This window comes from Lissotriton helveticus, chromosome 8, assembly GCF_964261635.1.
Source record: "Lissotriton helveticus chromosome 8, aLisHel1.1, whole genome shotgun sequence".
Taxonomy (NCBI): Eukaryota; Metazoa; Chordata; class Amphibia; order Caudata; family Salamandridae; genus Lissotriton; species Lissotriton helveticus.
Genome location: NC_136069.1, coordinates 918,420,625 through 918,446,429, shown reverse-complemented (window position 1 = coordinate 918,446,429; position 25,805 = coordinate 918,420,625). Strand labels below are relative to the sequence as shown.

Sequence of the window (25,805 nt, the reverse complement as noted above, 5' to 3'; positions counted from 1 at the left end):
AAAGTGGATCCTTTCCATCACAACCTGCATATACACAAGCACTGGAAAACCCTGACAACGAAGGCCACACGGCATAGACATTTGAGCTTCACAGACACATGTTAAAACAGATAGTGGAGAATACAATCATACAATAGAACAGATGATCATGCGAAATACCACTCTTAGGAGGGGTCACAATACCCTGTGACTCTAAAGACTTATTTGAAGAAAAACAAGTTGTACATGTCCGGGTCCAACACTAGATGACAGGAGTATGCAGAGCATGTGTACAGCTACACATCCCACAAACATACATTTATGGTGAAGCTGATGCATGTGGAGTGGGCTTGCATTATTTCACAATCTCTACAGATAGAAGTCTATCAAACTGACGCAACCCATCGAACAGCTGAAAATAAGCAATGGCTGAGAATCCTTTTGTTCTGCCAAACAGTGACTCATAAGCACAAAGCAAAACTGGATGGCTCTAAAGACGAAGTTAAGGCTAGATAGCATGGTGGGTTTGTCTGTAGCCAAACCAACAGCACACAATTCTACAAGAATTCCCTCAAATGCCAGGAAGGTTTTCTTTTCGCATAAAGCATGGGAATAACATGAAAAACATTTGATATAATGTGCCAAAAACAGGAAGCCTTGTTCATTTTAAGAGCTGCACCTCCCAAGGCAAACACACTTTTGGATAAGCGGAGTCAGATGATTAGAATCCCTTTCTGGTGGAACAGAAGGAACAATGGCTCATTTGATGCTGGCAGAACATGCTTGAATCACTAGACCCTCTGTAGATGAGGCAGGAATTAAAAGGAGCAGGGGTTTATATTTTCAAGTGAATATTCTAGCTACTGCAGAAGTAAATGAAGCTTTCCCCAAGCCCTAGATATGTAGTCTCTTAGAACTTAATGGAACTGAACCAACCACTTTGGACAACTATTCGCCATACAAACTTCCAGACCAAAGTTAGGTATTTTCCTCCTCCACATGCCCCAGGATGGATAAAGTCTCCAAACTATGGGAACATTTTTACTTTTTCTGCTGAAGGACCCTCAGTTGACGGTCAATCAGAGTTGGGAATTGTATCCAGACAACTAAGGGATTAGAAGTGCTTTATGAGTTGGAAATTTGTGTCCATAGGAGGGAGCAGATGATTTGCATCACTCTTATGGTCATCTGTAAGAGATATTTCACAGGATATTTGAATAGGATCTGCAGAAAATTTGGAAATTCAGGTTTATAATACTCCTGAAATTTACCCTTAGCAGGTACAATGATGCTTAGCAGCCTTGGACAACAAAATCAGAAGTATTACAACAAAAGCAGCATCAGCATGTCTGTCAACACTGATTCCATGGACATAAAAACTTGCCACTGGGGCGGAAGTATTATGAATGGCTCCTAAGAAGTCCCTGAAGAAGCAAAAGGAACTCTGGTCAACCAATGGAGTATTTGCAGATCCCAAGTCAAACTGCTGACGACCAGCAAAGTGGTGTCAGAGTATCCTTAGGTAAGAATGTTCAGCATGTCTCTCTAAAAGCATAAACTACTGAATTCTAAGGAAATGTAAACCACTCTAGCAGCACAAAAGAAGAGCCAGATCTATTCTTGGACAGTTCCCTCATCCCACTATGTCTAAAACAGGTATGCTTCGGTTCTTTCTTGTACTTCAATACAGACTTGATGCTAGACCAGGTCGTAAGTTTGAATAAGTCATGTTTCTTCTTCTAGAGTGGTTTTTGAGCACCCTTTAGGTTTTTGAGCACCCTTTAAATCGAGGCCACCATTAATCTGATTTTTCCCTTACTTCTGTATCTCTATAATGTATAGAAAGGCAGAAATCAGGATCAAGGCCTAAACACCACAAATATTCAGTCAGTAGGTCTATTACCAACAATGGTTATCAGCTACAAGAAGTGGGCTTAAAGCCCTGAGATTTAGGTAGAGACATATCTATAGATCACTGAAAAAGAATAGTAAACACTTAGACAAACAATAAAAATGGTGAAGAAAGAGGTCTGGATCATAGATCTGGGCAGGCACAGAGAAAAAAGCAACTGTGGTCACTAGATATTGTGCACATGACATGTAGTCAGCACTTAGCTTACGGATTTTTGCCAGATACCAATCGCTATTTCAATGGGTGGAAAACTTCACTAAAATGTCTAAATGCAGTCCGACTCTTGGCAACAATGTACATCTAAGGGATCTGCAGAAGCAAGTATCTATTATAAATACAACAGTTAAGGAAATAACATAATCTGAACGGCCACTGCCTAAATGTGTGAAAGGGCACAAGCATAGAGCAATCAGAGGTTGAGTGAGTGGGTGTCACAGTGCATGACACTTGCAGAAATGCAGGTGTTTTTTATGCTCAGTAAATAAATAAATGTATATCCAATTCTTCTGCTCCTTTCCACCATCCCTCGGCAAAACAGGCACAGTCCACACAGTGAGTGCAAGCTGGTTGATTTATTCGGTCAGCCATTACGAGATTCCTCCCGTGATCACATGACAAAAACTGCAATGATTTTATACCCTATTTAAAGTGAAAGGTGCAAGTTGAAAGCTATAGTCATAGATAGCGTGAACATACTATACATTTATTTATCCTTCATGGTATGTAAAAGAGGCTTGTTCAACATTAATAATTTAAAATTATAAGAAATTTTATTAGATACATATATTTGTAAAAATACATTCATAAATAAATCATTTAAAATTTGAGCTTAAATGCCTTTGATAATTTTCACAGTGTGCTTAGCCTCTTATGGATAAATATTCTCCATTCATTCAGTACAAGGATATTTTCTATAACCTTAAATCATATTTGACAAGTCCACATTGATTATCAATGACTATTTAAAGTGCAAGTGCAAATTTTTTTGTGCAAAAAGTGTTATTGTGTGTCTTTCCACCCGTTATCCTTAAATTAAAGTGCTCAAGTGTTTCCATAACCTTCAGGTCCGACTTTTGTCCCATGATCCCGGGCTTTTAATAGTGGGTGGAGATTTCAATTTATTGTTGGACCCGTCCAGAGACAGCACTTCCCTTTCCCCTGACACCAAATCGCGTTCCCGACAGGCCCTCAGAGATATATGCTCGCATTTTTCCTTAATTGATGTTGAGCGACGTTTCAGCCCTTCTCTCCCGAATTTTACACACTATTCGGGTTTCATAATACATGGACCAGGATAGATTATTGGTTGGTTTCCCCTGCGGTGGCGGGCTGGATGGACGATTTGCTTACCCTTCCCCGCACGCTGTCGGAGCACTCTCCTGTTGTTCTTCGCCTGCAGGTTCCTAGACCGGGCGGTTACGAACGTCAATGGCGCTTCCCTGGTACCACATTGCTGGATTCAGTCTTTTGTGAAGAAGTTCGGCAAGCGATTGAAGAGTATTTTGAATTGAACACTGGGATGGTTGATACCTGGGCGGTCCTCTGGGAAGGTTTCAAGGCCTATATTAGGGGAGTCTGTATTGCCAAGCACGCCGGGGTTTTGCATGACCTCCTTTCAAATCTTAGTCGTATTGAGGGAGACATCGCTACACTTGATCGGGAGCTTCTACTTGAGGCTTCGGCCTCCGATGAGGCCAATGCCTGGCCCTGATGCTTGAATTCAGGGAGGCAGCTGATCGTGAACTACTCTTTCTTAGCAAAAAGTGCTCTGCGCAACGCTATGGTGAGGGTGAGAGGCCGGGTAAGGTTTTAGCTCAAACTTTGCGCCCCCGCACGACTCCACTTACATCACGGAGGTGGCTGGGCCGCATGATGACTTACTCCACTCTACCACAGAGGTTTGGGTACATTTTCTCTCCTACTATAAAACATTATACACTTCCAAAGTCACCAGTGATGTGCGGGCACAGGAAGAATACCTATCTGAAATTGCGTTGGTGTACTTGGAAAAATGTATGCAAGATTTCCTGTCCGTTCCCATCTCCCAGTACAGCATCATTGAGGCCATCAACGCATTGCGGGGCTCCTCGGCCCCAGGCCTGGACGGCTTCTCGGACGATTTCTATAAGTCCTACAAAGATATTTTAGTCCCGAGGCTTGTTGAGGTCTATGCGGAATCGCTCGAGACCGGTATCCTCCCCCCGACGTTTAGGAAAGCGGTCATCATTCTTCTTCTTCCCAAACCGGGAAGAGATCCTACACTATGCGGTTCTTACAGGCCGTTGTCATTGTTAAACACTGACTATAAAATTCTGGCCAAGGTCATCGCAATACGGTGGTCATTGCTTATGGAATCCATTATTGCTCCGGCCCAGTCTGGTTTTATTCCCCACAGGTCTACCTCTCTTAATCTTCGTACCTTATTCACGGTAATACATAGGATTGACCCGGCCACACCAGCGGCCGCTGTCCTTTTAGATGCTGAAAAAGAATTTGACTCCCTCGAGTGGTCCTTTTTCTTGTCTGTGATGCGACGCATGGGCATGCCAGAGTGCTTTGTCTCCACAGTAGCTCTTTTATACACCCAGCCTACCGCCAGCTTGCGCCTAAATGGCACGCTCTTCGTTTCATTCACTTTGTCTCGTGGTACTAGGCAGGGCTGCCCTTTATCTCCTTTACTATTCATCCTCGCGATGGACCCTTTAGTCCGTCACATTCAAGAAAAGCAATTACACCGAGGTCTACAGTTTCGTACAGGCCCCCTATTGGTTTCGCTTTACGCGGAAAATACCATTCTGTATGTTCGAATGCCCCACCTGAACTTGGAACCCTTGATAGTGGAGATGAACAAGTTACTTACCTTCGGTAACGCTTTTTCTGGTAGATACTATATCTGCCTGTGGATTCCTCACCTTGTGAATATCCCCTTGCGTCAGCAACATTCGGAAATTCTTTTTGTAGCTTCGCGCCGACGTGGATCCGGACGTCACAGAGGCACGGCATCGCACGCGACTCCGCTGACGTCACCGACGCCTATAATAGGCCCACGCCGGCGTGATGACATCAGTTCTGCCCTTTTTTCCGTGCCTTCGAGGCACACGGACGGACCGATTACAGTAGACATATACACAGTATACGCAGTATAGAAATCAAGGTGTAACACACAGTGTGAAGCAAATGCAATAAAACATTTGAAATAAACAAATCCTTGACCATAAAATAATACATTATAGAAACTTCTGGCATAGAAGAGTGGACAACGGGGAGGCGGGTGGGTCAGTGAGGAATCCACAGGCAGATATAGTATCTACCAGAAAAAGCGTTACCGAAGGTAAGTAACTTGTTCTTCTGATAGATACATCTGCCGTGTGGATTCCTCACCTTGTGAATAGAGTCCCACAGCAGTCCCCACTCCCGGAGGAGGGTGTCAACTCTTCTAGACCAGGAAATCCTGAAGGACAGAGCGTGCAAAATGACCGTCCCTCCTCACCTCGGAATCCAAGCAGTAATGCTTTGCGAAAGTGTGGAGGAAAGACCAAGTTGCCGCTCTACAAATATCCTCAACAGGCACACCTCTAGCCAACGCTGAGGTTGATGACTTAGCTCTCGTAGAATGAGCCCTTATACCCTCTGGAGGTTCCTTACCGGCCAAAGAGTAGCAGATCTTAATGCAGAGGACGATCCATCTCGACAAAGTCCTCTTATGGACCGCTCTTCCTTTCTTGCAGCCAGCAAAGCCAATAAAGAGCTGGTCATCCAAACGACAGTCTTTAGTCCTGTCCAAGTAAAAAGACACCGCCCTCTTGGGGTCAAGACGGTGTAATCTCTCCTCCTCCTTGGAAGGGTGTGGGGGAGGATAAAAGGTAGGAAGGGTAATGGATTGACCAAGGTGGAAAGAAGTCACCACCTTTGGCAGAAAAGCAGCCCTGGTCCTAAGAACCATTCGATCAGCATGAATGGACAAGAAAGGGGGCTTGTGACTACGAGCTTGAAGCTCACTCACCCTCCTTGCCGAGGTTATTGCAACGAGGAAATCCGTTTTGAAAGTCAGAAGCCTCATAGGACATTTGTGAAGAGGCTCAAAAGGAGCACCCATTAAAAATGTCAAAACAAGATTTTAATCCCACTGAGGCACAATAAAAGGGGTAGGAGGGAACTTATTCGTGAGGCCCTTTAAAAACCTTAAAACTATAGGAGATTTAAAAAGAGAAGGCTGGTCAGGCAAACAGATAAAAGCCGACAGCGCAGAAAGATAACCCTTCACCGTGGCCACAGCAAGCCCTTGCTGTGCCAGAGAAAGGGCAAACTGGAGAACATCAGATAAATGGGCCCTCAAAGGGTCTAAAGACTTCTCCCTGCACCAAGTAACAAATTTAGACCACCTATAAGAATAGATGGACTTAGTGGAGTCACGCCTGGCTGACAAAATGACATCCACCACATCATGAGGGAGAGAAAAAGAAATCAGGTTGCCCCGTTCAATCTCCAGGCATGAAGGTGTAAGGTCTGGAGGTGGGGGTGTAGAACCTGCCCCTCCATCTGAGAGAGGAGATCTGCCCTGTGAGGAAGACGGAGCGGCGGGTGAGAGGAGAGGTGGAGAAGGTCTGAGTACCACACCCTTCTTGGCCAATCCGGGGCGATCAATATGACTTGGGCCCGGTCTTGGAGAATTTTCCTCAGAACCCGAGGAATCAATGGTATGGGAGGAAACGCGTAAAGGAGTTGCGAGCTCCAACTCAACTGAAACGCGTCCCCCAAGGCTCCTTGCATCGCATACTGGAGACTGCAGAATGACAGGCAGTGAGCATTCTCGCGAGTGGCGAACAGGTCCACCCGAGGAATCCCCCACATCTGAAAGATGTTGTGAACTACCCCCGGATGGAGCCTCCACTCGTGATCGGCAGAGAACTGCTGACTGAGACTGTCTGCACGAACGTTCTGAACTCCGGCCAGATGATTTGCCATCAGACAAATCCAATGGTCCTGAACCCAGGACCAGAGACGCAGAGCCTCTCTGCAGAGACACTGCGATCCTACTCCTCCCTGCTTGTTGATGTACCACATCGCGGTCGTGTTGTCCGTCAGGACCTGAACCGACTGACCGCGAAGGGAAGGGAGGAAGGCCTTGAGCGCCAGACGTATCGCCCGCAATTCTAAAAGGTTGATGTGAAGCAACCTTTCCTCTGGAGACCAAAGACCCTTGACCTCCAGGTCCCCCAGATGAGCACCCCACCCGAGAGTGGACGCATCCGATATCACTGTGGCAACCGATGGAGGAATCTGAAAAGGCTTTCCTTGAGACAGATTGCCTTCCACGCTTCACCAAGACAGATCCGCTGCAGTTTCTCTGGAGATCTTCACTGACTCCCTGAGATCTCCGTTGTGCTGATACCACTGCCTGCGGAGGCACCACTGGAGCGCCCTCATATGCCAGCGAGCATGGTTGACCAACAGAATGCATGAAGCCATCAGACCGAGCAGGCGAAGGACCTTCAGGACTGGAACGACCGCTCCATTGAAAAATAAAGGAATCATTTCCTGTATGTCGCGAATCCTTTGAGGTGGAGGGAATGCACGACATACAGTTGTGTCCAGTACCGCACCTATGAACAGGTTGTGCTGTGAGGGCACCAGGTGAGACTTGGGTACATTTATCGAAAAACCCAACCTGTGCAACAACTGAGTTGTCTCCTGCAGATGATGGAGCACCTTCTCCGGCGACTCCGCTTTGATCAGCCAGTCGTCCAGATACGGAAACACATGTATCCCCGTTCTCCTGAGATGAGCTGCCACCACTGCCATCACCTTGGTGAAGACCCGAGGCGCAGTAGTAAGACCAAACGGAAGGACCACAAACTGGTAGTGTTGTGACCCAACCGTAAAACGGAGATACTTTCTGTGCGACTTCAAGATGGGAATATGAAAATACGCATTCTGCAAGTCGATCGACACCATCCAGTCTTCTTTTAGCAGCGCTTGAAGAACCTGCGCAAGAGTGAGCATCTTGAACTTTTCCTGTTTCAGGTAAAGGTTCAAAATCCTGAGGTCCACGATTGGCCGAAGCCTGCCATCTTTCTTGGGGATCAGGAAATACCGGGAGTAGCATCCCTGACCCCTCTCCTGCTCTGGAACCACCTCTATCGCACCTTTTCGGAACAAAGCCAGGACTTCTTCCTGCAGGAGAAGCAGGTGGTCCTCCGAACAATAACCCTGGCAAGGAGGGTAATTGGGAGGGAATTCCTGGAAAGGAAGTGCATACCCATTCCCTACAAGATTGAGAACCCAAAGATCCGATGTTATTAATTCCCAATCCTGTAGAAAATGTGTAAGCCGACCCCCCACTGGACCCACATGATCCGGAATGGCGGATCTAGGGCTGCTTTGCTGCGTTGGCCGGGGGTTGGGAAGGGGAGGAGGAAGAGGAAGAGGAAGCTTGACGCCCTCTAGGGCGGGATCTTTGCCTGTCCCTGTACGACTTGTACAGCGTATTCTGCTGCTGTTGTGGCTGCTGCTGAGATGGTCTGTAAGAACGAAAGGAAGATCTTCCAAAACCCCTGAAGCGTCTTCCAGTAGAACCTCTGGACTGGAGACCCAAAGATTTTGCAGTGGCCCTACTGTCCTTAAAACGTTCCAAGGCAGCATCAGCCTTCTTGCCAAACAATCCTGAGCCATCAAAAGGCAAGTCCATCAAAACAGACTGAACGTCTGCAGAGAACTCCGATGACTTAAGCCAGGCAGCCCTCCTAGTGGCCACGGAAGAGCCCATGACCCTCGCCACCGAATCAGCAGTGTCCAGACCACTCTGAATCACCTGTCTCGCAGCTGCTTGTGTGTCCGATATCACCTCCTGAAAATCCTTTCTGTCATCCTCAGGGATTTTCGGAATCAACTGTTTGACAGAATCCATCAAGGCATGGATATACCTTCCCATCAGACACGTTGCGTTGGTTGATTTTAACGCCATATTGGCTGAGGAGAAAACCTTCTCGGCAGTTTGATCCTGCTTTCTGGATTCTTTATCCCCAGGAACCTGTGGAAAAGCACCAGCAGATCTCTTAGAGCAGGCAGCCTGCACAACCAAACTCTCAGGTAGGGGATGTGTCGATAAAAATTCAGGGTCCCCAGGTGCAACTCTGTATCTCCTCGCCACTGTTCTAGAAACGGCCGGAGCAGACAAAGGTTTCTTCCAAACCTCATAGATGGGCTCAGATAAGGCATCATTGAAGGGTAACATAGGTTCAATAACAGATGAAGGTGAATGAAGAACCTCAGTTAAAATATTAGGTTTATAACCAGCAGTGGGCAGAGTAATATTCAATAAACTCGCTGCCTTTTTTATAACGGTGTGATAAGGCACCACATCCTTAGATGGTACATTTGACACCGAAGCCAAATCCCACTCAGGAGATAGTTCAAGACCACTGGCTTCACCCAAGTCCTCAAAAGGATCCTCAGAATCCTGTAACTCTCCTTCAGTATCTGAATATCGACATCTTTCTTCTTCCAGAAGTCTCTGGGCCTCTCTCCGAGATCTTTCCTTCACAATAGAAGCCAATGGATTCGGAATCGCCTCCGACGGGGTCGGTGCCGGCGTCGAACCCGAAGTCGGATGAGGTCTTTTTATACGAAGTCGAGCAGAATCCTGCTTCGGAGTCGTAGGTATCAGCGTCGATGGAACCGGCGTCGATGGAGTCGGCGTCGTGCGCTTCGGCGTCGACGACACCGGTGGTGTCGGAAAATGCCAATGCGGTGGTATAGCCGGCATAAAAGGCATGAAGGGCGCAGGGGCATAAGCCTGGGGAACACCCAAGTTAAAAGCCATAGGACCCGTGGGACCAACAGGTGCACCAGACGGGAACATTGCCCTGGAATAGACACCAAACATGGCGTTCAGGAATTGAGAAGGATCCTGACCTGGAGTTGGGAAATCAGGATATGGACCTCTGGGTTGTTCCTGAGGAGGTGGAGTCGATAAGACGTCGACCTCTTCATCGAGTCCAGGAACCGGGGTCAACGAACCCGCAGGCACCGGAACTTCGACTTCACCAGCCCCCTGCTCCTCACCTTCATCCTCCTGACCAAAAGGATTGGATGGAACCGGAGAATGGACCTGCTTCTGAGATTCTGGTGAATTCGGATGTGAAGCCTCACCAACAGAGTTATGATCTTCTGACTCTGAAACCTCTACTTCCTTACTCAGAAGCTTGACTTGGGACTTCGGTCTCGAACTAGAGTCCTTTCCAGAGTGATGACGTGACTCATGGCTCCTCTTCTTGTGCTTCTTCCTCGAAGACTTCGAAGCGTGAGCCGAAGACGACTCCGAGCGTGACCTCGAACGAGACCTCGACCTCGACTTCGACCGCCGAGATCGAGACTTTGAAGACTTTTTAACTTTCTTATTTTTAAGTCTTGCCACGAGGAGTTTTGTCTCTCTCTCTCTTAAAGCCTTCGGAGTCATCTTCTTGCAGCAAGGACAATCCTCGACGTCATGGTTGGAACTTAAGCACCAGACACAGCATTCATGAGGATCGGTGATAGACATAGTCTTGCCACATTCGCCGCAAGCTTTAAATCCAGTTTTCTTCGACGACATCTCCAAAAATATCAAGATAGACACAATAACAGGATAATAGAAACAAAGTTACTGTAAAGCTACAGTACGATCCCAGAAAACCGTTAGCGTCGATGACGCGGAAAAAAGGGAACTGATGTCATCACGCCGGCGTGGGCCTATTATAGGCGTCGGTGACGTCAGCGGAGTCGCGTGCGATGCCGTGCCTCCGTGACGTCCGGATCCACGTCGGCGCGAAGCTACAAAAAGAATTTCCGAATGTTGCTGACGCAAGGGGATATTCACAAGGTGAGGAATCCACACGGCAGATGTATCTATCAGAATCAGCGATTCGGTAACTTCTCTGGCCTTAGCATTAACTGGCATAAGTCAGTCATCTTCCCTCTTACGACTGGTACTACCACATGGCCTTGCAAGTTCCCGCTCGAATGGTGTGATGATGCGGTTAAATACCTTGGGGTTCATGTTCATCTCGATACAGCCACCATTATTAGGCTAAATTACAGCAGAGCCATTGACTCCCTGAAGTCCCAAATTGCGGACCTGGTGCATCCACGCCTTCTATCTCATATCCTCCCCATGGGTTTCGAGCATGATCCTCGGGACATTTAAACGGAATCCACCACGTGTTGGGCATGGACCCAATTGCGACGATTGCTCGGACTTGATCTGCTTTATTCTCCCGAATTGCCCATGCCCAACCCTTCTTTGTTTAAAATCATGGGCGAATTTTTAGTCCAGCGTACCCTAGAACAGTTCCACATACGTACAGTGGGTGATCTATTCCAAAACGGCCATGTTTTTTCCGTGTCCGAAGAGACCTGATTTGCAGACCGCGCGCTTATGGATTATTTTGTCATGAAAAGGGTCCATTCCATGCTTCGTGCCACCTTCGCATCCTTTCCTGCGGCCCCTGATCCCACTCCCCCGCTGACACTGTTGATACAAAGCCCCACTGGGGCACACTTGGTCTCCAAACTCTACAAGCATTGTGGAATATCCAGGCCTGTATCTGATACTACGGTGCGGGCGGCCTGGGAGGAGGACCTGGGTAAACCTATCACAGATCACCAGTGGGAATGGTGCTGTAGGGTTACCAGAGAGGTCTCACTAAACAGCAGACACAAGTTGCTACATTTTAAATTCCTTCGCAGGATATATTACACCCCTGCCCGCTCTCACAGACTTGACCCCAATAGGCCACATCATTGTCCAAAGTGCTTATCTCCCTACGCCGACTTTGCCCATCTTTCCTGGACCTGCCACAAAATACGTCAGTATTGGCTAGCAGTACACTCCACGTTGGGGGATATTTTGTCCATGCAACTGCAACCCACCCCGGAGATCGCATTGTTGGGCTATACAGCAAACTTCCCCCTGAAGGTCAGGAAACTGTCAGCTCTGGGTCTCCTACTGGCCAAGCGCGAAATTGCTTTATTATGGGGCAGAAAAAGGGCCCCCACTTTGCAGGCTTGGCTCCGTAGCCTAGCCTACTGTAATGTTAATTGTGAAGAATTCTCCACCTTGATACCCAGCGCCTCCCGCACTGTAGATATTTGGGGACCATATCGGGACAGAAAGAGAACCGAACTGGACTCGACGGCTTCTAGTGGCATCACACCTGAGGGCATTGGATAAGCACACAACCCCTGGTTGGGTATTGGCCCCCCGTTCACCCTTGCTGCCTGTTACGCCAGAATGGATTACCCTGTGCGAGAGCTCATGATCGCTGCCGATGTTGTTACCCATGCACAGTATGTGTGTCTCTGATTGACTGTCATAATGTACCTACCTCCTTTTATTCCAATTTATTGAATTATGCTTGTCAAATATGTGCACTGCGCCTATTTGTAAGAAACCTGTTGCTCTTATTGCTGCAATTACCACTGTAATGCAAATTCCTTTATTATGCAAAAATCTGAAAATAAAGGTTAAAAAAAATATATATGCTATGGAGCTGCACCTTTCTAGAAGAGTATTGGCATGGCATTCGTGATCACTGTAGTTACCCAATATTGTCCACCAAACACCTGGCAGGAAAGCGCTCCAGGGCTTTTTAAGCGCATTTAAAGGCTAATAAGGTGGCTGCTCGCTTTATGAAATTGGCTTTACTGCTGGCCAAACGTGCAAATTAAAGTGGCAAGCACAGTTTTCCCCTATCATTACTTCATGGCGACTTTCCCTAATCAGATGGGCTAAAGCAGGATTTGAGGCACTGCGAAAGGAGGCAGCCAGAGTCCTCAGTAAACACAGCATATTCATAGAACAGGACACTATACTGTTCCAACTTCAAAACCTTGGCAAAGATCTCTCGCCCCGCTCCCTACGTATATATACCCCAATAAGAAGGCAACGGAATCTAAATGCTGGCCGGGTCATTTCCGGCATTCTTTTTCATTTGTTATACTTGCGTGACTTTGTCACAGTGTACAACGTGCAGTGTTGTTCTGCTGTGTCTATAGGTTCCTCCCTTGTCCTCCCTCTTTCCTTCTCCCTATCCTGAATCATTGGCTAGATTTGCAAAACAAATTTGCAGCATTTCCTTGTAAAGTGCTTCCCCATGGTTCTCTCAGTTAGTTGGTTGTCATTGTTCCATGGTCTACACAAATGTAACATATTAGTATTACCTTCAGACTCACTTTGATAACACTGTAATGGATACCTGCATTTTCAACTAAATTGAGATTTTGCACAAGTGAATAGTTAAAATTATTGGAGAGATTTATTCCAATAGAACAACAGCACTACATATATAGGGCTATAACAGTATATACAGGAGAGGTTTTTCTACTGGCATATTTAAACAAAAAATCTAATAAAAGCATTTGAAAAAAAGTCAGGTTGGAAACAAGAAACGAAAGAATCAAGAAAACACTGGCCTACCTACAGGCAGAGTTGAAAAAAAGTTGTTTACATTATTAATGTTCCATCGATATAACAATCGTACCTGCAGAAAATGTGCAAGGACCATGTTCATGTACATATCTTCTTCTTCTCTGCCACTTCCCATGAAACATAGGTGCTCCCCACCAGCTACGGAGCCAGATTCTATGGACTGCTTTTGTGCTTCTAACAGTGATTTCACAGACAATGCAAATTCTCCTGGATTCTGAAGCATCTAAAGAACAAATGTAAAAACAAGTGTCATTAATAGAGCCGGTTCTTTGCTGAGGGTTCCCGGTCAGAGTGATGTATGAGAGATTCGCCACACGTTGACAAAAAATACATCTAAAGCGTAAATCCTGCCCCTACCTCGCCAGGCACAGCGGATGTTGCTGTATTCGGTCTGCATAACACACACTTTGACAAGTGAGAACCTAGAGTGTTTCTATCCAGACACGTGTTTTAAATTCCAGACTTTGGTGATTTATGCAATTCTGCCTTTTGGCTGCAACCGTGTTGATGTGATAATAAAGTCCCCAGGGTCCGTTCATTTTTCCTCTGCCGGTTAACTTCTTAGTTACCTGCTTTCTCCGGTTTTAAAAGCACAGACATTGCTGTTCCCTCTGGCAGGAAAATAGACGAGAGTTGGTTCAGGAGACCTTGTATTCTTATGCTTGGTGATATGCTGTGATAAGCTGCCTTATGCCCAGAAACGTTTGAATTAAGCTAAAACCTCACCCCTTTTGACAGACTGGAGGACCATGATGGCCACATATAAATGAGTGTCTTGCGCCCTGATGAAGGAATCTCCTATGGTGGCACTTGTTCCGAAACGCGCGTCGGCGCTTATTTTCTGCTTGCTGTTTGAGAATGTGGTTGTAGTTTATAGTATTTTTGTGTATGTGGTGACTTTTGGATGCGAGTATGTCTGACGGTATGAGTGACCTTTGTATTTAATAATGTTTTTACTGTTCCCTTGCTTCTGGGCTGATGCTACATTAATCCTGGATATCTACAGATCCCCTTAAGTAATGAAACAATAAAATGTCTGTATATGAAAATAAAATGATTTGATATCAGCAGCTGTCTCTGTGGGCAATTGTCTATATTGTGATTTACTTCCTTTAGAGTAATGGGAACTTCCCGTTCATGTTGTTCTTATTAATAGAGCCACCTACTGATAATTTGCATCGTCTACAATGCTCCTTTATTGTAAGGTAATTATAAGGAAATCTATGATAATGACCAGAAAAAGAACCCACATTGTTTTTTCAAGTAAACAAAATACAACGCAAACACTAAGCAAACACCATAAGCAAATTATTTAATAACGACTGATGAAACAAGGCAGTAAAAAAGCAGCTCTTTTCAAGCTGCAGTCAATTACGAAGAGCCTAGTCAGCAGGCTGCTGGTGAAAATGTTGCAATGTTCTATGAAGGTTCACTTTAGTTACCAGGTAGGCTTCTTGCAGTCATTACACATTCTCAAGTGGTCAAGGCGAATGTCCATGATGGAAAAAGGATCCAGGCTTTGTGGTATCTGGTATGTAAGACTGGACTGTCACATATGGGTGGTACAATTCTAGGCCAATGGTCACACCTAGATATCTATGGCACTGCGAGAATTACCACCTAAACAAAAATATCCATTAGAAACGTTTTTATGTAAGACACTGAGCGCACCATGTTAAGGTTGAATAGGTAAACACTGCGAGACAATGCAATGAGGGCAAAGATACAGGATTTCTATTTAAAGAAATGTAAATTGTTGTCAGAAGTCTTTGGGTGTTTAAATGTTCAAGCAAGCAGCTGTGAGCAACTTACTTCTTTAATTCTGAACAGTAAGTTTTACCGACAAGCAACTTGGCATAACTAGTTATGGAATCCAAAAGTGCTTTGACTTTACGCACAGACCTTCTCACAAAAAATACATGCAAATAATACTTTTTAAAGAAACTATCGCGTTTCCTGAAGGATATATATTTAGGCCTGATGAAACAAAGGGCTTCAACCTTTTTGAGCCTTTGGGAAATTGTGTTAGTACGCTTGGACGTTAATCTTTCATTTACTGATTACAATTTGGTGGAAATTCAGGGTGGGCGGACATCTCCATTCCGCCCACGGAATGTGCGTAGATTTGCCCTTTCCACCTTTCGCAATGAAGGATTAGAAAGAAGGCAAATCTCTGCACACTCGGGGGCGTAACGGAAGTTGGCCGCCCGCCTCCCACCCGCAAAATGTCATTTAATATTGTGGGCGGGAGGCAGGCGGCAATATGCGGAGAGGCACGGAGATTGGTTCAATCTCCGTGCCTCTCCACGTAAGTCCCTTACGCGACTTCTGCCCACCCCTAGTGGAAAAGTGTCCAATTTTGAGGCACTGCGTGGGACTCTTGCAAACACTTAACTGTAGAAAATTTGAAGTGCAACATTTTGTTGAGCAGCTTAATATAAACAGTGCACTGGACAATCGGTCAGTCAATCAATATAGTTTATTATGGTCCATTATAAACTTTTACTGAGGACACATAACTTAACGAAAATTCCGTAGTCCCCAGATGAAACCAGATCTAAAACCTAAAACCAGTAAGCGCCTTCTAATGGATTGTGCATTTATTCAAGATATGCTCACATCCCAGCACGAGTCTTAAAGACAACACACAATCTTATTAGGGTTGTTGTAGCTTATTAGTCTACTGATTAAGGTAAGCACCAAAGAGAAATAATGTAGCAACTCGTTTCTTAGGGAGAGGTCAGGATAATATCGCAAAGTGAGGTAAAGACTGATGATGGATTCAACCCAGATCTGTGACTGGGGGCGAGTGTCTGAAAAGTTTTAGCGCTCCGTCCATCATCTCCTTGTGTTTGCTTTGTTCACCCTAAGTTGGCAGGGTATGACCAGACGTGGATCCCTTGCTCACTTTGCCACTGGATTTAAGCTAGCCTGGCTGATAAGGGTGTTACCCAGAAACCGGTCCCAGGATGCTGGTTTCCGTTTCAGGGAAGACCTGGCTTGGCAGTTCGGGCTGGACTGTTCCCATGAGGCACAGGGTCAAGACTGATTTGCATATAGCTGGGTCTAAACTGAGGTGGCAAAGTGAGCTAAAGAATGATGATGGATTCAAAACAGATCTATGACCAGTGTGAGTGCCTGAAACGTTTTAGAGCTCAGTCCATCATCTCCTTTTGTTTGCTTAACTGAATAAGGTAAGCACCAAAGAGAAATAATGTAACAACTCTTTTCTTAGGGAGAGGTCAGGATAATATGTGGACACCTACACACATCGTTGCAGCCTAATCTTTCTAATGTTGGTTTTACGAAAGATAGCCATGAAATTAGTAAAGGATTTTCCAGGCCAAGAAAGTCTAGTAGGATCAGGCACTAAATGTGGATTAGGCATTTAAAATATTGGGGAACAGCTTATTTTGTCCTTTAAAAAAAATTCATGCCCATCTACTGGTGGGCGGAAAAGGGACACTTCAAAATTCTAATTTCTCCACTTACAACAAATGTACATTGGCATAACTCAGACCTCTCACCTCACGTGTCACCACAGAGACATTCTGTATGGACCAAACATTAAAGGAATGCGAATGGCCCCTTAAGAAACTAAGAATCCCATCAATAATTTTTACAAAATTTGCAGATTTTATGGTCAACTGTGTTCCCCTATTTACATACGAGCCAAAAGAAACAGTTACTTAAGAAAAATAAATAACCCTCCCAAGCACAGACCAGCATTAATAGCCTTCGGACAAGAGTTCTAAGGGCCAACAGTCAGGATCTTAGATTTGCTACATTTGTTTTTAGCCCAAAATAAAAATCAACATACTTCGCCACTAAGTGTTGACCCAGGAAATCAGAACAAAATCATCAGAATATGATAGTAACTGAATTTTTGTATTATTAGTTCAGGGGGCCTCTGATACAATAGCACCAAGTTAAGCTCAAAGTATGTATATGCAGAGAGAAGATAAGTGGCCAGCGCACATCCCTATTCGCTTGCAGAAAGAATTTCACCGTCTGCAACAAAGTTACCAAACCCACCTCACCTTCCAAATCTAAAGGGCAAACCACAAGTTTACAAGGCAGAGTGCAGACAACAGGTTTATTAAAGCTAGCTGTGCTAATCCTCCATGGATTTTCTTTTTAAAGAAACTTTATTGGTATTTTCCATAATAAACAGTCAACTGTTATATGTCACAGTCCATGGTGAGACTTCACCCCATTGTAAAAAAGCAGTTGCATAAATGCATGCATTGTAGGCTAATCATCATTGCCATTTACGGGCGTGCACCAACTTTGTATGCATGAGGAACTGTCCGGTGAGTACCTGCCAAACCCGGACTAGTGACAGGAAGTTCATTAGAGTAACAGTGCGGAAAAATGACTAACCTTTTCTATTCCTACTCGGTCCCAATGTTGTAGGTCTCGATGGACAAGTTACTGACCTTCGAATATCCCAGGCTGGCTGGATCAGGAAACATTTGCTCGAGCAATACCCTTGCGCCGTTAAGTGGTATCGGCTGGCTCCGCGTGACGTAGTTGGCGTCGTTCACACCGGAAGTGATATACGCGTTACTTTTATAGGCGACAAATCGGCGTGCGGATGCCAGTTGCATGACGTGCACTGACAGTGGTGAGTATAGAACAACTAGCACCCTGAAAGGTATCAGCCCTAACATGAAAAACCAGTCTGCAGTCGGGGAGGATGGGGGGGGGGGGGGGGGGAGAGATGAGGAATCTGTGGCTAGATTATGTCTCTACAAGAGGAGGTCTCTGCCAGATAAGGCGTAAACTAAGTAACTTGTCCATCTGATAGAGACATCTAGCTGCAGATTCCTTACTTCAGAGTAGATACCCCAGAAATACCGCTAGCAAGGGACTGCAGACAAGTTTAGACCAGGAAGTCCTGTAGGAAAAGCGGCCAAAAAGGCCATCCTTGCTGACTTGACTGTCCAGGAAGTAGTACTTGGTAAATGTGTGCAGTGATGCCCTTGTTGCTGCCTGACAAATGCCAACGACTGGAATACCATGTTACAATGCATTGGTAGCAGCCTTAGCCCTTGTAGAATGAGCTCATAAGCCTTCAAGAGGCTGTTACTGTAGGAGAGTAGGGTCTGCAATCCTATGATCACCCAGATTTTTGCTTTTTGCTTCACTGGTTTACGACTTTCCCTGGCTGTGGGCCTGCTAATCAGACCCACAGCCTAGCTGTTCTCTCTATTCCAAATTGTACCCAGGTACTGAATTGGCACTGGGCCCTCTCCAAGTCCCTGTACCCAGGGCAGAGGTGCACCCAGAAGTCTCCCAGGGGCTGCAGCATGTATTATGCCACCCCTGGGCTGACTCACTAAACTGACACAACTAGCTGCTTGACAGCTGGGGCAAGGTGGTGTAATCACCCTTTGCTTTAGATATAGTATACCTATATCTAAACCTAAAATGGGCACACAGATCTCCTATCTGTCACTCCTATGGCAGGCCTTAACAATCCTGAAGGCAGAGTGCTTGGAATTGTGTGAGATGGTGCTCTGGCATGAGCTGAGCCTGTCTGCGGCTTTCGGGATCTATCCCTTAGCCGTTTCCATGATAGCGTCAGACCATATACTCTTAAGTGCCTTATAATCCTCGCGGTTATGGTAACTTTGGTCTGACATTATCTAAACATGTCGTGTAAGGTGTCATACGCTTTGGAATACTACCCCCTCGCCAGTTCTGGCGACGGGGGTAGCATTCCACCCCTCTAGAGGGAGAAGACATGTTGGTAGCCTGTAACCCCGGTTAAAGTTGAACATAGTCTCAGCTCCACAAAATGGATGCTGCCACCGAGACACAAGTCTGACCTCCTGCTGCTGGGAGTCCTTCCAGCGAGGAGTGCTTGGACAAAGGGTTTCCTGTCAGGGGCGGTGCCAGCACCATCCCAGACAGGGTTTTGTGTATCCCAGGTAGGCAGGGCTATAGAGGAAGGTGACTGCAAGTGGCACCCCGGTGCTCACTGTGCATATGCCGGCTCAAACCAGTTCCTGGGGCACACCAGCCCCTGAGCTGGGGAGAGACCGGACAAAGGAGAGGGGTGTAACCACCCCCCTCCTAGTCCCACCCATAGGGCAGGTCTTAGTCGCGTGCCAGCCCCTTTTCTCAGGATAAAGGTAGGAGCAGGCCCCCTTCCAAATTAGATCATCTTTGAATCCTGAAACTACTTTCTACGAAAGGAACTCAAGACTTCTTCCTAACATTTCTCCCTTGTGGCTAAGGAGTAGTCACCCTGCACCCGCAGGCACCAACCAAGCATCGCAGTTTGCTGTAAGTCTCTCCTCCGGATCAAGACTGCCCAGCTCGACGAGAACCGGCTTCCCTGGCACCTCTGACCTCTACCTGCATCATCAGCCCAGCTGAGATTCGTGGGTGTGACGAGACCTCGAGGGACCGGCCATCTTCAAGACTGTACGACGCTTGCCCAGCACGACCACCGAGGGATCCTTGAGTGAGTGCTTTGGGGTTTGAGAAGCCCCGACCCTGAGCAGCTCCAGCACCAAAGTCCAGCCCTCGAGCATCCACGAGATCTGCGTGGGGCCCTTCTGCTCTTTGCTGCTCACCGCGTTGTCCAGGACACTTGCCCGTTGGCTAGTGGCCCTTCTGACGACGAACTACGACGATAACACCGCTGGTCTGGTTGCTCCAGACTGGCCCTTGCTCCCCTCCAACAGAGGAGCACCCCGGACCCTCCTGGTCCACTCCAGACGCCATTTTGAGTCCACCGCGTGGGCTTGCATTTGCCAAGAGTTGTTGCCCCAATCCTGGGTCCAGCGACGTCGACAGCAGATACCACCGTGGGACAGCTCGCACCTCCATCCTGGTCGCCGACAACGCCTCCTGGTCCGAGAGACTGCAGAGCCCAGCGTCGCCCACTCACCTGGTCGAGGTGACTTCGCTCAGTGCCATCCTGGTGCCCACCTAATCACTGGCTAGTGATTCAGAACTTGGTCCCCTCTGCTTACAGGTCTCCATCTTCATCGATCCAGGCTTGGATCACATCGAACATCTTCACTGGTCGCCTGCCAGCAACTTCTTCTTTCAGGCTCCATAGACTGCAACGAGGATTCCCGACGTCTTTTCAGACCTATGCAGCCGCAGCCCCTGGGCTAGGTAACCTAAGCATTTCGGTGCTCCAGCATAGCTTAACTATCAAAGTGTCCAGATCCTTTTTCGTTTCAGCTCTACCTAGTCGGATTCGTCCGATAACACTAACTTTGCATTTACTAGCCTCCATAGACTTTGTTCCGCATCCCGCGTGAGAGTGCACACTCTGCACCCGATCTCCCTAGGCCTCCTGCTCGTAATCTAAAGGTTCAGTAGTCTAGTCCTAGCGATCCCAAAGCCTCTGAGAATAGTTACTTACCTGCTAGTAATTCGCATTCCACTTTTGTAGTATATGGTTTTTCGTGCCCCTCGGGCATTTGTGGAAATTGTGCGACTTTAAGTATTTCTTCAAGAGTTTTGTGTTGTGCTTAGCTCCCTGACTCATAAAGAGTTCAGGGTAGTACTGTTATAAATAAATATACTTTTATTTTCATAACAACTTGTGTGGTGTCCTTTCACTTGGTGTTCAAAGGGTAAATGTGATGGTAAAACAGCTGGCTTAACACGCCCTCTAGAGTTTAGCCTAAAGACTGCTCTTGTCCATGCTACTAGGATAGCTGGTCTATCAGGTTGACTTACAACCAATCATCAATAAGGGTCGTTTGGACTGATACATAGTGATCACTAGAATAGTGAGCACTGCATATCAGGCCAACTTCTCACAGTTACCTTGGCCAGAGCATAGCTAATTTTGATACAAAGGATGACCTACCGCGAGATAGTCAACTTATACAGGGTACGATCTTTCTTCAATCCAATGTACGCCACAACAGTTGGTCTTCAACTCGGAACTCTTTCGTGTGGTCAACTTATAACAACAATGCTCTTTTTGGGTCCATATGGTTGAGCTGCTGCTCCTCTTTAGAGGGGTGCAGAGGAGCATAGAAAGTGGGCAAGGTGACTAATTGCCACACGTGGAATGGTGTTACCACTTTCAGTAAGAAAGAGGCCCTAGTGCGAAGCACCAATTTATCAAGGAAAATGGTGAGGTAAGGAGGCTTTGATAATAGAGCCTGCAATTCACTCACGCTCCTGGTGGAAGTTATTGCCACTAAAAAAGTTGTTTTGATGGAAAGCAGATGGAGGGGCAATTGAGCAGAGATTCGAACAGAGCGCACATTAGGAAGGTGAGAACCAAATTAAGGTCTCACTGAGGAATGATAAATGGGGCAGGTGGAAACATATTTACAGGCCCCTTAAGAAATCTATTTACAAAATGGGAATTTAAATAAGGAGGGTTGGTGTGGAAGCCTCAAAAGGCAGATAGGGACGAAGGGTACCCTCTGAGAGTACCCAGAGCAGAGCCCTGCTGGGCAAGGGTCAAAATAAAGAGAAGGATTTGAGAGTGGGAAGCAGAAAGAGGATCAATACAGTGTTCTTTACAATATTTTACACATTTCTGGCTGCTAAAATCACATCACAGACTTCGGGAGGAAGATCAAATGCTGCCAACTGCCACAGTATCCCTGAATTTTTTAAACACTACATTTTCTTTTTAATTGCACTAGCCAAGGATTTAAGAGTTGCTATGTGTGGGCTAAGCTTAACCATTGCAGCGAAGAGGAGGAGGTAAAATATAAAATGCTGTAAAAGCAAGGCAACATGTTGATTAAAAACCTTCACTACTACTTTTCAGCAATTAAATGGCTTATTTTAGGACCCAACTCTTGACTGCTGAGGGAGAATGGTTTGGTCTTCTTGGAGAATGGAGGGGCATTCCGAGGCAGCATGGAACCTGATTTATGAGGCAGGACACCTTGAGGTGGCAAGTCATAATCTAATAATCGTCAAGGATAAAAGGAGGTAATAACTAGTAAAACAAGGGTGCACAGTCTGTGAGACGTTCCCCCCAGGTGTTTCCTTAGTTCACCATTGAACAGTCTTTAGATAGGTGTTGGGACGAGACCAATATGTACAGCCAATAGGCATCATGTGGCAATCATTGGTGGAATAGGCTCAAAGGAAGTCCATGAAAAGAAACCAGAGTATTTTCCATTAATGAGTAAGATGCACATGGAGCAAACAAGTTTCAGCTGTTTGTCCAATAAATCATCCATTGCATTGGCATGCATCTAACCCATTGAGATATACACCGGATTACTAAATTTACTTCGGGGTAAACCTCCTTTGAGAGGTGCATAATAAGCATGTCAAATGTGGAATTTGAATTAAAATGAACCATAAACCAATGTCATCTACGATGTAGTTCTTGCTTTACACAATTGTTTTAGGTTTGTGAACCATGACACACCTTTTCACAAGGAATAGTGTTGGAATGCAAGTGGTAGGATATTCATCGTTAGAAGTGGACTGCAGTTGTTTTTCAAACATAAACCGAAGTAAAAACTGTTTCTGTATGCAGTATGGTTCAAATCCTTTTGTACTATAAGCAGGATGCCTAGGATAAGTGAACCCTTCCAAGTTTCCCAAGTGGTAATCCACCTAGATACAGAAACTATGCATCTTTATGGAATTTCCAAAATGAATCTTTGCTGAAACTACACTTGACATTTCTGCAGTTGTGTCCATTCTTTTTTTGCACAAGATACTGTATGTGAACCAAAACTTTTAATATTACTTCAACTGTAATGACAGTAAGAGAACGAAAATAATAAGATACTGCTTTTGAGAAACTGATTTTCCTGGTATTTTTGAGGTACTTCTATGTCCATTCATCGGAAATTTGTGAAAAGGGGGCCAAGAGGGATTCTTCAAAGCCTGAAGGTGAGGTATTATGTCAGACTAGGAACCAAAGGAGTTAAGCACAACAAAATGGTGTATAGTATTTCAGCAAAATAGAAAACAATAAGTCTTCCCTCAAGCATCCCTGAAGGGGGTGTACCTTTGACCAAATACTCAACCCTGGCAATTATCTTTTTGGAACTGGATTTCTCACAAGCCCCAGAGCAAGGCTCAGTTTCCCTACATTTTGTACATGAATCCAAATACCTATTTAAGAGAGTCTGGTCCCCGCTGGGGGATAACTATTCATGCCACAGACATCTATTTGTGATGATGCACAATCCAAACAGAACTGTGTGTAAGTGCTATTACAAAATATTTACACTACATCAACGCCCTATAACTGGCTTTGCTTTTATTGTTTTACCAAGGGCTTCTGCACATTGGTTAAGATGCTTCTGAAATTCCTCTGGATGCAATATTTATATCTCCTTGATAACGTTATATAAATTCAAGGCACAGCACTATAGAGCATGCTTATATCAGTACTAGATTTAAAAAAAATAGTTTCTATATAAAATGCTCCGTAAACTAACCTGAATCTTTAACACATTAAATATAATATTTTTAACTATTACCAGGAGAACTAGCAAATCTTAAGCTGTCGTGGCTTGCAGTTCCTGATGGATTGTTATTGAGGGCTTTCAACATTAAAAAAGTATACTGCTTTTGATCGGTTGTATACTAACCAAGTCTGAATCCAAGTGAAAGGCCGTTGACAGGTGTCCAGAGTTGTATTGTTCTGCAGGGCGGCAGTCAACCACAAAAAACCTTACACCCTCCTGCAAGAAACAAATAGACACTTTACAGTTTTGCCATAAATTTACTGGTACATAGATATATTTTTTAAATATCCAAGATCATGCGCATGGTCTCTCTATTGGAATTATAATCCAGTCAACTCATTTTGCCTTATTATCTTTTTCGTCTCTAAAAAGTAGTTTAATAAATGGACACACGCATACTAAGTTAAAGGAGAGAATTATTTGAATACCCTCATGACCATGCGGGATAGCTACGTAGCATCCAAAGTTTGCAAGCATTTAAAATTCAAATTTTCGAAACTTTATTTGAGGCAGCTGATGTTTTGTGCCAATAATAGCTCACACTAAGCTGCTGCTTTTAACATCTGCTCGAAGTAAAGCATCTGTATGTCAAGCAATTGCTGTACATTTTATGATGGCTTAAATGCAAATAACATCTGCTCAAGGAAAAGGTAGTACAACACAGGACAATGACATTTTCCCTAAGCAAAAGTTGAAACAAACATATCTATAGGAGGACTGAGATCATGAAAATGACTAATGTACCTGTAAGATGAGGAAGTAGCCTCAATATATACAAGCATTGGCAAAGCCAATATGTCTCGTCTATGCAAGAGCTATTGGCTTTGCCAATATGTTTTAGCAATGTTGTATACCAGCGTGGCTGCTGTTCGGCAATGCTAAACGTTAGTGCCATAAAGGAGAGTGGCATTGTTGTGTAGTTTCTATTCTACAGTAGAACCTGCACGTTTGTGGTCAGCATAAACGTTAAGAAGGTGCCAGACTGATTCCGAGCACCTCCTCAGCAAATGCTGTCCTATAGACCAGCTGGCTCACAGTGCCACCATAGTCCCCCCTAAACCTAGACAGGTAGCAAATGGTCCCAACAGCCACTGAACATTGCAACCCTGATCCGTCAGGAATCGTGGTAACAGATCTAGAACCCTTTCTGCTCAGTTACTCATGTTCTTGGTTGCTCAGACAAAGATATAAGGAATACAAAGATTGACGTTTTCTTTACTGAGCCAACGTGATTCGTATATAAAATATATGTTCTGCGAGGATCAATAGACAGAAGCAGATGAAAGTTATTAGAAGTATCCAGACAGTGAACAAAAAAAAAAAGTTCCACCATTGTACTGAGACAATGTATATATGCAAGCATATAAACAATATAACAATTTTACGTACTCCCACAATGCGTTCCCTAACCTAAGCCTCTAGGGTATATGTGTGTGCTGCAAGGAATCCCCGTACTGGATGATCCAACCCCATTACCTGATGGGAATGAATGAAGGACCCTGTCTTGGTCATGAGCTGGACACCCCTTGCGGAGATATGAGCAAATTGCTGGGCCGAAGCATCAGCATGTAGAGACCTTGCAAAGACAGCAGAGGTACTCCTCTGCCAACACCTGGAAACAATGTTTATTTACAACAAAAGGCATCCTTGCCTTGGGCCGAAATCTCGAGCAGGGTGCCGTTGTTTGTGTGTTATAGATAGCTGTGTTTCCATGTAAACAAAAATAATAAGCACATTTGCACAACATATGTATAAGCCTTGTACATGGTGCCAAGGTGGAAAGATAATGCTCTTGCTAAGTAGTTTCTGTAGTTTACCAGAAAAACGAGTTCAGGCCGTCATCAATGCTAATGTGTGTCAAAGGCCATTGTGTGAAAGTGAAGGCAACTTTAGGGGGAAAAAAATGTGATGCAGCCAGACCATATACTTTTAAGTGCATTATAACCTTGCAGTAAATGCTAACTTTCGAATGTCTGCATGGAAACATGTTATGTTTGGTGTCAAACAC

The 25,805-nt window shown here is 45.2% G+C and overlaps 1 protein-coding gene across 4 annotated transcripts in view; it reads right to left on the bottom strand.

Moving 5' to 3' along the window:
* The window catches only part of TBC1D23 (TBC1 domain family member 23), a 656,146-nt gene that overhangs the window by 399,437 nt on the left and 230,904 nt on the right, over positions 1-25,805 (bottom strand). For all 4 annotated transcript variants that reach the window (XM_078657742.1, XM_078657744.1, XM_078657743.1 and 1 more), the window contains exons 10-11: positions 23,921-24,013; positions 13,411-13,581 (exon numbers count right to left, since the gene is read on the bottom strand). In XM_078657742.1, the coding sequence (XP_078513868.1) occupies positions 13,411-13,581; positions 23,921-24,013 (264 nt within the window). The remainder of the gene's footprint in view (positions 1-13,410; positions 13,582-23,920; positions 24,014-25,805) is intronic.